This window comes from Mus caroli, unplaced genomic scaffold (assembly GCF_978045245.1).
Source record: "Mus caroli unplaced genomic scaffold, Mus_caroli_1 scaffold_16, whole genome shotgun sequence".
Taxonomy (NCBI): Eukaryota; Metazoa; Chordata; class Mammalia; order Rodentia; family Muridae; genus Mus; species Mus caroli.
In genome coordinates, this window is record NW_028227271.1 from 1807971 (window position 1) to 1820884 (window position 12914).

The 12914-nt window shown below is 48.6% G+C and overlaps 2 protein-coding genes across 2 annotated transcripts; both read right to left on the minus strand.

Moving 5' to 3' along the window:
• Nucleotides 1-308: 308 nt before the first annotated feature.
• On the minus strand, nucleotides 309-6254 carry Myg1 (MYG1 exonuclease). Its single transcript, XM_085831754.1, has 7 exons — nucleotides 5998-6254; nucleotides 5749-5861; nucleotides 3711-3870; nucleotides 1174-1326; nucleotides 929-1057; nucleotides 648-823; nucleotides 309-524 (listed from the first exon to the last, which is right to left on the minus strand). The coding sequence occupies exons 1-7, from the start codon at nucleotides 6208-6210 to the stop codon at nucleotides 326-328; spliced, it is 1143 nt and encodes a 380-aa protein (XP_085687880.1). The 5' UTR covers nucleotides 6211-6254; the 3' UTR covers nucleotides 309-325.
• A 213-nt stretch (nucleotides 6255-6467) lies between these two features.
• On the minus strand, nucleotides 6468-12137 carry Pfdn5 (prefoldin subunit 5). The gene is made up of 6 exons (XM_021183512.3): nucleotides 11992-12137; nucleotides 11709-11811; nucleotides 11395-11426; nucleotides 9635-9709; nucleotides 9417-9522; nucleotides 6468-6688 (listed from the first exon to the last, which is right to left on the minus strand). The coding sequence occupies exons 1-6, from the start codon at nucleotides 12061-12063 to the stop codon at nucleotides 6612-6614; spliced, it is 465 nt and encodes a 154-aa protein (XP_021039171.1). The 5' UTR covers nucleotides 12064-12137; the 3' UTR covers nucleotides 6468-6611.
• Nucleotides 12138-12914: the final 777 nt, after the last annotated feature.

The window sequence follows — 12914 nt, forward strand, 5'->3', positions numbered from 1 at the left end:
CATGTACAAATGTGTACCACATGTATGTCTAGTGCCCACAGAGGTCAGGAAGCGGGTGTTGGATCTCCTGGAACTGGAGTTACAGTTATGAGCTGCTTTGTGGGTGCTGGGGATGGAATCCCAGTGCTCTCCCACAACAACCATGCTGACTGCTGAGGTATCTCTCCAGCCAACTGAGATGGTTGTCAACTGAAAAGCAAAGCTGAGATGCAGTGGGGAGATGATACCTTGCACAGGGCCCTGCACATGGATGTCGCACTTACAAGTCTGAGAAAATTCCCAGGTTGGTGGATCAGGGACTGGGTCAGTTAGAGGTGAATACGTTTTATTGGACTACAGCATTTGCAAGAGGCACAGGTGCTGGGCGCTGGGCAAGGGTGGCACGGGCCATGTTCAGGGCACCCTCTCGAGTGTGGTGCCCACCAATGAAGCCACTGGCATGGACGAAGATGCAACCAGGGATCCCACTGACTTGGTCCAGGGCCTCATCCCGAAGTCCTCTCCATGGCTCAGGCAAGGGCAGCCTACACAGAACAAAGGGGGCATGAGGAACTAAGGGAAGGGAGCAGGTCTCACGCTTGGGTGGCAGCCTTCGGCAATGCTGAGACAGACTTCAAGGTAGGTAGGGTCATTCTGTGGGGACTCACCGGCTTTGAAATGAGTGAGGCTCCTTGGGTACGCACTGGACTCGCCACTGTCCAGCCTGATCAGTGTAGATAACAAAGGTAATGGCCACTTTGGGGGACAGCTCAGATTCTAGGTGGTATAGATGCTCCTTCCAAGGGCATCCACCTTTTGCGAGTTCCACTATCTCCCCACTTGAGTCTACCTGAAAGGGAAGCAGAGTGGCTAGAAGGTTTGGGCAGAGCAAGAGGCCCAGCTGACCAGATGGGTCAGGACCATCCCCGGCCCCGAGGCCACCTCCCAGGTCTACCTTGAATCTCTGGGCCAGTGCCTCCTCTACCAAGGCCCGGGCTGGCAGCCAGCTGTGCTGGTAGAAGTTTAGTCTTTGCAGAAACTCCTCTTGCACCAGGTCCATTGCTCGCCTGAACCCTGCCTGGGAAGGGTTGGAATGACAAGACATGTTGGACACTGGCCCAGATTTTACCTCACAGGGATTGGAAGATGAACCGTTCTTACTTTGTCTTCTTTGGCTCTGTGACTCAGGCTCACCTCAGTGTCTTGGTTGGGCTGGTTCCAGGCGGGATTAAGCCGAGCAACCCGGGCACTCAGCGTGGTGGTCACTGCATACCGAGGCTCCCCCTCTGCCCACTGAGAGATCCCATTGTCCACGGCATCCACCTCTTCCACGAGGTTCTCATACATCTAAGGCAGCAGCAGGGGAGAGGCACTTGAGGCTTGACAGCATGTAACACACACGACCTCACATCTGCCCTCGGTGTTTGACCAAATGGGAGAGGAAGAACAAGGGAAGGCAGCAGCTTAGTGTTGGGCCTGGAATTCAGTCACCTGCCTTCTAATGCTGTCCTACCAGCCTCTAAGGCCCCAGGCAGCTCGTGTGTGGAGGGGCTGCTGACTTTTTTCCATTAAGTAATTTTTTTTGTTGTTTTTTTTTTTATTGTTTTGTTTTTCGAGACAGGGTTTCTCTGTATAGCCCTGGCTGTCCTGGAACTCATTTTATAGACCAGGCTGGCCTCAAACTCAGAAATCCGCCTGCCTCTGCCTCCCAGGAGCTGGGATTAAGGTCGTGTGCCACCACTCCCAGTCAATTTTTAAGTAAATTTTTAACCAGTGTAGTGGCACACAACTTTAATCCCAGAAGCAGGCAGACCTGTGGTTTCAAAGGTAGCCTGGTTTACATAGTGAATTCCAGGACAGCCAGAGAAACATAGTAAGACTTTGTCTATTAAAAAAAAGTTAGACTAGCAGGGTGGCGCATGCCTTTAATTCCAGCACTCGGGAGGCAGAGGCAGGCAGATTTCTGAGTTCAAGGCCAGCCTGGTCTACAAAGTGAGTTCCAGGACAGCCAGGGCTATACAGAGAAACCCTGTCTCGAAAAACCAAAAAAAAAAAAAAAAAAAAAAAAAAATTACGTGCATGGGAGTCTTGTTTGCATGTATGCCTATATACAATGTATATGTGTGGTGCCAGTGGAGGCCAGAAGAGGGCATCAGATCTCCTGGAACTGGAGTCACAGATGTTTGCAAAGCACTATGTGGATACTGGGACAATGAATTCTGTACACCTGTGTTCTTAACCTCCAGCCTGGCTACTAAATTTTGAACAAGGATTTCAGTTCCTAGATAGGCTTGTGGGAATGGATTCCTGTGCTGAGAGAGGGAAGAGAGAGTAGGTGGGCTGGGTAGACTGCATAGCAAATCAATGAGGCAGTAGATGGTCTGACCAAATACAGTGAAGTGGGGAAGCGTGTGACAGACACCAAGAGCTGAGGTGTGGGGCTTTGAGATGGAGCTCATAATATACCATATATTAGCAGCAGCTGCAACATCTGATCCTGAAGAAACAGTAGGATAATACCTCAGACTCTAGAGCAGAACCAGTATGAAAAGATGAGACACTGCTCTATAAAACGGGCCTCCATCAGTAACATGATGTCAGAGTGGAAATGGAAACTGACCCCAGGTCTCGGCATTCTCAGAGCTCTCAGCCCGTTCACATCTTCCCCTGTGGTACAATCGAATGGGAGCAGACGCTGGAGAACAAAGTCCAACACTTGAGCTCAAGAGCCTAAGCTGCTGCCTCACACGCAGGGAACTAGGTAGGGCTGAGATTTTACTAGTGAGCCTTACAGGAACAGGGCAAGTGCTGTCCTTGGTACTGCTTGGCTTGAACCTGGAGATGTTTGTTCTTTTCCACCTGAGCCTGCCAAACTCCTGTGTAACCAGTGAATTATGGAGATGCTGAGAGATGCTCTCAACAGCCAGGGTGTTGGAATCTCTGAGCTCAGTGCTTCTTCTGATATAAGCTGTTTATTTAGAAATATCGAATATTTTGTTTGGTCTGGTTTTTGAGTCAGGGTCCAGGTTGGCCTGGCATTCAAGGTCCTCCTGTCTAAGCCTCTCAAGTGTTAGATACAGTGTGCGCCACCACACTTGATGTATGTCGAGAAAACGACGGGAAAACACTTTCAAAGCCACTCCCCAGAATGATGGGATATTGTCCACTTAGAGGCAGAACCTATCTCAAAATAACAAATTACTAAGACCCCTTTCCTTAAAGCCCAGTCCCCGCTGCCCACTTCAGGGTGCTTGCTGTGGGGAGTGACGGAAAGGCAATGCCCCCACAGGCTTGTGAATGCTTCATCATCAGGGAGTGGTGGAGCTGCCTGAGGAGGACTCGCTGTGGCCTGGCTAGAGGAAGTGTGTCACCAGGGGTGGGCGGGCTTTGGGGTTTCAAAAGTCCAAGCCAGGCCCAGGTTATTTTCTTCTCCTGCTGCCTGCTGATCAGTAGGTAGAGCTCGGCAGCAACTTCTTCAGCACCACGTCTGCCTGTGGGCTTGCCGTGCTCCCCACCTCTGAAACCATGAGCCGGCCCCAGTGAAATGCTTTCTTTTGTAAGAGCTGCTATGGTCATAGTGTCTCTTCTCAGCAATAGAACAGTGACTAGGAATGTCCCCTACAGGCCAGTGACTGACCAGTGACTGACCTAGTTCAGGGCTGTAGCTGTGCCATTGCTAGCCAGCCCAGCGGGAAGGCACAGATGGGACCTCTCTGTCCTCGGGCCCCTACCTTGTCGTAGATGGTATCCACCACGCTGTCCTCTTCACTAGTGCCCAGCAACTGGGCCAGGAGCTTACGTCCGAAGTGCAAATAGACAAGTCCCGCACTGCTCAGCTTGGTCTGCCATGGCTTCCCAGGGCACAGGGAACTCATGGTCTCTGTAAACGTCCTGAGGAGCATAGGGAGGGGTCGAGGTGAAGGAGTCGGTTATCAATGGGATGGGGAGACGAGAAACCACTTGAGAAGATGTTAGCGTGTCCTCTGGTGCCAACATAGGCCTTGGCTGAGAGCTTCTACTCCGGCATTCCGGTGACAGCGGTTCGACTCATCACCGTATGTTGGGTTTTGTGTTTTGAACATTATGGAGAAAAATCAAAGATCCTGTCCTTTAAAGTTCATCTGTGGGAGGGGGACAAACAACAGAGCAACTGTCCCTAACTGTCACGGTCTGTGGTTCCCAAGGGCCTGACCTCCAGATGTCAAGTTCTTTATGTAAAATGGGACAGTGTTTGCCTGTAAAGGACACACATCCTCCTGTTTTTGGAGACAGAGTTTCTCTGTGTTGTCCTGGAAATCATTCCCTGTTTTGGCTCTCAAGGCCTGGGATTAAAGGTGCAGACTATCATACGTGGCTGCATTCTCTTTCCTTGATGGGAATGGGTTTTATGTGATCCAGGCTAGGCTCAAACTCGATAACAAATAGATGATGACCTTGAACTCATGACCCTCCTGCCTCTACTCAAGAAGTACAGGAGTAACAGGTGTACACCATGACCTTGCTCCTCCTCCTTATAATGCCTAACAGGTTGCAGATGTTAGGCAAGTAGCTGTTACTTTAGGGGACAAGAAAAGGCTATTCACATTCCATATAGATGATATTTACTTATGTATCTACTTTAAGAAAGAACAAAAAGATGCTAGGCATGGTGGCACACACCTTTAATTCCAGCACTCAGGAGGCAAAGGCAGCCATATCTCAGTGAGTCTGAGGCCAGCCTGGACTGAAAAGTGTTGTTGTGAGATTTTGGACGTAGGAAAAGTGAAGAATCATATACAAGAAGCGCTTATCTTTCAGCAAAGGTGGGGACATGCACCAGAGCCTGGGCATGTGTCTGAGGTGAGGGAGGAGAGTGCAGTGGTACTGGGATTATATAACATGTAACAGCCCATTTCCATGTCTGCTGCTGTGATGAAACACCTGACAAAATTCAACTTCGGGGGCAAAAAAGGTTTATTTTAGCTCACAACATCACAACATCCCATCACAGAGGGGAAGGTGGGAGAAACTTAGAACGGGGAGTCACATCTCACCCAGACAAGAGCAGAGAGATAAGTGCATGCAGGCTGCTAATGCTTGGCCATCTTCCTTCACTCACACAGCCCAGGGATTAGAGCCTCACACAGTGGGCAGGGCCTTACAGGGCAATCAAAGACACCCCACAAACACTGCCAACCCCATCTGGATAGTCCCTCAACAGACCAATTCCCAGGTGATTCTAGAATCGAAATTGTGTCAAGCTGATAATTAACCATCATGGGGCTGGAGATGGCTAAAAGAGCTGGCTGCTCTTGTGGAGGAGGCAGGTTCAATTCCCTGCATCCACGCGGTGTCTCATGACTTCTTTAACTCCAATTCCAGGGGATCCCGATACCTTTTTTTCGACCTCTTTGGACATCAATGCATTTGGTGTATAGATATGAATGCAGCCAAGACACCCCTACTCTTAAAGTAGAATAAAAACAAAGCAAAAGGCCACCTCACTCGATTATCCTTGAACTAGAAGGATCCAGCAGCCTGTGGCAAGGACAAGTGAATGGAAAACTGCCGGTGTGGAAAAAAAGTTATGGCGGGAGGGACCTGAGGGAGGTTCCAGGCCAAGGAACAGGCTCGAAGCGAGCTTTAATTCCCAGAGCGATAAATTGCTTGGCTTTAAGGATGAGGAGGCAGTGGTCTATGCTGTCATGGACTTGGGCAGTGGGTGGTGGGATTGGAGCACTAAAGCTAAATCAAGAAAGTCAAGAGAACAGGCATTGAGTGTGAACTCACCTCTGGTGATGATCATAACGGTGTCTCTGGGGGTTGTACTCGCCGCCCACATCCACCACGATGTCACACGAAGCCAACTTTTCAGGATCCCGAGTCCGCACAATCTCTGCGTTCTGCAGGCACAGAGGAAGAGGCTGTCAGGTAGGAGTCAGGATTAAGGTTGGGTTTCCAGGGCGTGCGTGTCCGGGAGGGCGGTGCTCAGGCCATGGCAGCATCAGAGGGGACCAGGTTAGGTTCGCAGGTCCGTACCGTGTACTCCGGCAGGAGGCGGAGCAACGCGCAAGCCAGAGCCTCATCGCAGTGGAAGGTGCCGTTGTGCGTCCCGATTCGGGGCGGTGCCATGAGGTTGTTGCGAGGTCTTTTAGCGGGCAGATCGGGCTCTGAGCCGAGCATGCGGTGCTGGGCTTGGAGAATTGACCGGAGCGGCAATGTTAAGATACCACGCAGGAAACGTCTACCCATATGGTTCCCTCCAAGGGAAGGTCGACCCGGAAGAGGAAGTGTCAGGCACATCTTCACTTCCGCCTGCCATCCGTCCCCATGGCAACAACCCTGCGTGCTACTTAGAGCAAACCTTTTACAGGTCCCCAAACCTCTGGTTGGAACCTCTAAAAGGTCGTGTGGCTAGTTCAGTTTGGGGGCTCTTGGCAAAAGTACACCTCCTGGGCACTCCCAGCTCAGCACCAGTCCCTTGTTTAATGCAAGAAAAGACCACCCCATTTGCGCAGCGGTCACATTTTATTAACATTAAACACAAAACCCTCGCTCCCAGGCCACTTTCCCAGGAGGTCATTGCTGGAAAAAGTCCCAGGTCCCTTGAAGAAGGGTCCCTCCGTTTCTTGCTTCATTTCTGCAGTGCACTCTCAGGCCTTGGCCGTGGCCTGCGCTGCCCCCAGGGCTGTGAGCTGCTGAATCTTCTGGTTCATCATTTCCATGACAGCTACAAGAAAAGATGGAGCAGTCACGGCCTAGTGAGAACCCAGGGCTAAGAACACTGCCATTAAACTGTGGGGGACACAAACACACAGACTTAGCGTCTACATGGTTGTCAGTATGCTAACCACTGGAATGTAAAAATAAACACGTTAGCCATAAGCAGAGAAGACTGTCAGACTGGCTAACACCACTCAAATCCCTAACACCACTCAAAAAATAAATCAGGAGGCTGAGCCAGGTAAACTGACTATAGAATCTAGGCTATTTTCTTTTCTTCTTCTTTTTTTTTTTTACGGTCTTTTTTTTTTTTTTTTTTTACCCGGCATATTTACAGCCATTTCATCCCGAATCGTTAACAGGAATCTTTCTTCTCAGTCACTCAAACACTTACATACGTTATATCACTTTCAGAATCTAGATAATAACACGCCAGACATCAAAGAAAAACACAAACATCTTTCACGTTGTTGCTTGTTTTAAGACAGGGTCTCTTTACATAGTCCTGGCTGTCCTCAAACTCACTGAGATCTGCCTCCCACAGAGACATGGTTTTAACCTGGAGGAGATGTCCTCAAGTCTCATGCTACAATCCATATTCTTCCTTCATATTTGTATGGGGTGTGGGCGTGTGTGTCCACCACTAGGCATATGTGATGTGTGGAGGAGACTAACGGAGAACATGAGGCGTCTTGTTGAGCTTTGTCATTCTCTGCCTACCCCTTGAGACAGGGTCTTCATTGAGCCTCACCAATTCAACTAGGCTGGCCAGCCAGTGAACTCCTAGGATCTATTTGTCTCTGTTCCACCAGCACTGGGGTTACAAGTACTTGGGCCATGTCCAACTTTTTTTTTTTTTAAAGAAAGTTTTATGGCTTTTTTTTTTAAAGTTTATTTATTTTATTTATATGAGTACACTATAGCTGTCTTCAGACACACCAGAAGAAGGCCATTGGATCCCATTACAGATGGTTGTGAGCCACCATGTGGTTGCTGGGATTTGAACTTGGGACCTCTGGAAGAGCAGTGCTCTTCCCCACTGAACCATCTCTCCAGTCCCCATGTCCAACTTTTATGTGGGCGCTGGAGATTTGAACTCAAGTCCTTGTGGTCATGCAGCAAGCCCACTCAGCCATCTCCCCAGCCAGACCTTGTTTGTTTTCTTTTTTAATTTTAATATTTAGTTTATGGTGTGTGTGTGAGTGTGTACATACCATGTTCATGCAGAAGCTACAGAAGGCATGTCTCCTGGTACTGGAGTTATAGGTTGTTGTGAGCTGTCTGTGTCTTCTGCAAGCACATTAAATGCTAGTAACTGCTGAACCTTTTCTCTAGTCCCTGTTGTTTTTTTTTTTTTTTTGAGACATGATCTTAGTATTTACCTTAGCCTGGCCTCCAACCCGGAATACTCACCTTAGCCTTCCAAGTACTGAAATTACAGGTGTGCTCCACCACATACGGGCGGATTACTCATTTAAATGGATAGTATGGTAGGTCAATTATATATGTGCATATGCACACACATATGTATGCATACATAAAATAAATTTTAGCTAGTACCCTTACCATTGTGCTATATGTCCCCAGGCCTATTCAACTATATCTATTTGGGGGTAGGGTCTCATGCAGCCTTGAACTGGCTATGTACTAAAGATCATCCCGCCGGGCATGGTGATCCATGCCTTTAATCCCAGCACTCCGGAGGTAGAGGCAGGCGGATTTCTGAGTTCCAGGCCAGCCTGGTCTACAGAGTGAGTTCCAGGACAGCCAGAGCTATACAGCGAAAGCCCATCTTGAAAAAAACCAAAAAAAAAAAAAAAAGATCATCCATCTGCCTCAACGTCCTAAATGATGGGATTGGGGGGCTGGTGAGATGGCTCAGTGGGTAAGAGCACCCGACTGCTCTTCCGAAGGTCCAGAGTTCAAATCCCAGCAACCACATGGTGGCTCACAACCATCCGTAACGAGATCTGGCGCCCTCTTCTGGAGTGTCTGAAGACAGCTACAGTGTACTTACATATAATAAATAAATAAATCTTTAAAAAAAAAAAAAAAAATGATGGGATTGAAAATGTGTGTCACAGACCGGGCGTGGTGGCGCACGCCTTTAATCCCAGCACTTGAGAGGCAGAGGCAGGCAAATTTCAGAGTTCAATACCAGCCTGGTAAACAGAGTGAGTTCCAGGATTGCCAGGGATACACAGAGAAACCCTGTCTCGAAACAAAACAAAACAAAAAACAACAAAAAAAGTGTGTGTCACAAGTCCTGGCTGCTGTTTTCTTTTGAGACAGGGTCTTGCTATGCAGTCCTGGAATTCACAGCAATCCTCCTGCCTTAACCTACTTGGGATTATAGGTATGTACCATCATGCCTTATACAATGAATGTCCTACCATGGAGGTAGAAAGCATCAGGTGTTTCCTGGGGGCTTATGAAATGGCAACAGTTAAAAGCATTTGCTACACAAGCCTGATGACAGAGCTTAATCTGTAGGACCCAGAGTAGAAGGAGAAAAGCAATTTCTGAAAATTCTCTTCCAACCTTCCCATGTATACCACAGCACTTCTATGGCCCTTGTTTGTCTGGTCTGTCTCTCCTCTCTCTCTCCCTCCCTCTCTCTCTCTCTCTCTCACTCACACACACACACACACACACAGACAGGAATAATAAATACTACTTTACAGAAAGAGAGATAAGAGCAAGTTTACAAGAGAGGCACCCTAGGCAGAATTTACCCTGTTTCATGGCATGCTTCTCCTGCAGCGCTGGCTGGATTTTCTCCATCTGTTTGGTGAGGAAGTCTATCTTCCTTTTGAAGAAGTCCTTGGCGTCCTCAGCTGTCTGCAAGAGCAGAGGTGAAAGACTAGAGAGACCGTGTCCTACACCACACCTCTCCCCGTAAGCTCCCTTCGCTCACCTCCTCAGAGGACTTCCCCACCCCCACCCCGCTCACCTTCTCCACGTAGTAGCCGGTTCCCACATCAATAAGCACGTGCTCCACATCGTGTAGCTTCCCTGGGACGTACATCTGAGAGGGAGGGGTTAAGGGAAAACTGACCCAGCATGAGGGGTTGTCAGCCAGGGTACTAACCCCAAGGGGTCCTTTTCTAAAAAGCTGCAGCTGGGAGAACCAAGCGACCGGAAGCCCTAACTGACCGGTCACTGTAAATGGAGGGAGACAGCGGAAGCTGGAATACTTTCTTCTCCTGATCCCATCTCTCCTCTTTAAAGGCGCTCCTGTATTTCCCACTTTCCAGAAGGAACAGATCAGGTACCTAGGATTCTTTCCTAAGGCTCCAGGATAGTGTGAGTGAAAAGCCAGCCTCACTTCCCCTGAACCATGAATCCTGATGGATTATTACTAATTTTTTTTTAAATATTTATTATTATATGTAAGTACACTGTAGCTGTCTTCAGACACACCAGAAGAGGGCGTCAGGTCTCATTACGGATGGTTGTGAGCCACCATGTGGTTGCTGGGATTTGAACTCTGGACCTTCGGAAGAGCAGTCAGGTGCTCTTACCCACTGAGCCATTTCACCAGCCCCGGATTATTACTAATTTTTATTTAAATATTTAATTTTAGATTTGTGGTTTGAATATGCTTGGCCCACAGAGTGGCACTATTAGGAGCTATATAGCTTTGTTGGAGGAAGTGTGGCACTGTGGGGGTGGGCTTTGAGACCCTCCTCCTAGCTACCTGGAAGATAGTCTCTTCTCCTGGCTGCCAATTGGATCAAGATGTAGAACTCTCAGCTCCTTCTACAGCACCATGTCTCCCTGGGTGCTCCCATTCTTCCTGACACAGTGACAGTGGACTGAGTCCTCTGACTCTGTAAGCCAGCTCCAAATGAAATGTTTGCCTTTACAAGAGTTGCCTTGGTCATGGTGTCTCTTCACAGCAATGAAACCCTAAGACAAAACTGTGTGTACGTGTATGCATCATGTGCATGCCTGGTGCCTGCAGAAGTTGGAAAAGGTTGCTGTATCCCCTTGAATTGGAGTCACCTACACCATGTAGATGTTCGGAACCCAATCGGGTTCTCAGTGAGAGCAAGTGCTCTTAACTGCCGAGCCATTTCTCTAGTTTCAAATTATTACTCCTTTTAAACTTACATGTATTTGGTCTGGGTGTGTGTTTTTACAAGTGTGCATGCCATGGAGGTCGGAGGACAACTTCTGGGAGTTGGTTTTCTCCTTCCACCCCGTTGGTATCAGAAAGTTAGCTCAGTGTGAATGTGTGGGTTTTACCCTCTGGGTCGTCACCTTGCTGGCTCTATTGTTGTTACTTAAAACAGTCTTCACCACTTTGCTAGTCTTAGGTTTCTATTTAGACTGCCATTTCCTGCTGGAAATGACAACAGGTCATTTCAACAGGAGGAAACTATCTACCTTTCACTATTAGAGATGAGCGGCAATTAAGGTGAAATTGAAAAAAAGAGGCAAGTTCCCAATTTCAATATCCTAACATTTTTTTCCTACTGGCTTTAGCCAAAGGCCAGCTTTATCTCCATATTGACATCTCTAAACAAAGAGAAACACCACATTTCAATTCTTCACCGAACTCTGATATAAGGTATTACATGGACACTGGTGCAACGTTAGACAAGAGAGTTACGTTAAGTGTACGACTGTTCTTAAAATCAAAACTCTCCCCGCTTTTGGGATAGACTGTGGAAGAATGTAAGGTAGCATTTCCCGTGGAAAGGATACAGAACTCGTCAGTGGGACCAGTAATTCTTTTCCTGTGAAAGTAATGAAGACAAACAGCTGGGGAAGGCTAGCGGCTCCCACGCGAAGACCTTAGGGGAAGCTCCCAACAGGGCTCAGTGTCCACAGACAGTGAAAACAACACAGCAACTGAGGAAATGTCTTGTACATTTTAGTTTTCCGTAGGCAACATGCGGGGGCTCCTGTGGCTACACACACACTAAATAACGAACAGTTTTCTCTAACGAAAACTGGAACTAGAAAAAAGCGAAGGAGAAGCCGGCATCCCCAGGCGCCCTCACCCGCCTAGCCCATACCCTCGTTGCTCTTGTTCAGCACGTTCAGACAGTCCTTGGCTTCCACGTACTTGGTCTGGACCACCTTGAGCTGAGCAATGGACGTGGACAAAAACTCCACTTCCTACAGAAGCCGGGAAAAAATAAGGGGTCAGCTCAAGAAAGCGGGGCCCGGGCAGAGGGGGCGGGACCTACGACCGGATAGGAGTTTCCCTGGGAAAGGAAGCCTCCCCCACCGAGCGGGCGGGCGCGCGGTCGGTCGGAGGATGTGAAGCGCGAGGAAGGTGCTGGGACAGGTCCTCACCTGGTCCAGCTGGTTCTTGAGCATTTCCAGTTGTGGCAGATTCAGCTCGGTGATGTTAATCGACTGCGCCATGTTGGGAAGGAGGACTGCCGAAGAGGAAGCTGCCTGGGTGAGTGACGCTCTAGCCGCCCTCCGCGTTACCTCCGTGGTGCCGCCAGGGGATACGCTCTGCGCCCGTCGTCTCTATGATCCTGAGTTTCGGACCCGCTTTTCGGATCTCAAGCTTAATTAGAGAACGCAAGTTTTTCTTTTCTCAGAGTACACTAAAGCTAGCCGGTTAGTTAGCAAACACGGCTTGGGCCCTCAGGGGACTCGAAACTCTTGGTCTCACGACACGATTGTAAAGCGGTATAAGCTACTGCGCGTTTTTGGGACAAGCGACAGGACAGCAGGGAACCTGTGTTTTGACAGTACCACTAACGCACTTTAAAGGATAAAGTGCAAGTGCCAAAAAGGAACAACTGTCAACGAACTACATTTATTTTTTATGTCTCAGTATATATGCAGGCAAACCAAACCTAGGTCCTTTGAAAGAGCAACCCAGTGCTCTTTCAAACTGTAACTGCTGAGCGTCTGTCTAGCCCCACCATTGTGTGTTGGATGGGAAGGGTATGTGTGCTGCCCATTAACTTTTAACGGTTTAGTTGGAGCGACAAACCATTTGTGAGTAGCAAACCCCATTGAATCTGCTGCTGCCATTGCCAAAGTGTAGCAGCCTTGGTGGGAAGGGCAAAATCATCCAGGAGACAAAGGCAGTGGAGGGATTAAAAACGTCAGCATAGCCCTATCACTGCCTTTCCTTTCTCCAATGTGAACACTTTAACTGCCAGGGTATTGTTTTGTAGCACTGGCTAGCTGAAACTCAACAGTAAAGACTCAGCTGGCCTTGACCTCATAGGGATCTGTTTGCCTCTCACTCTGAA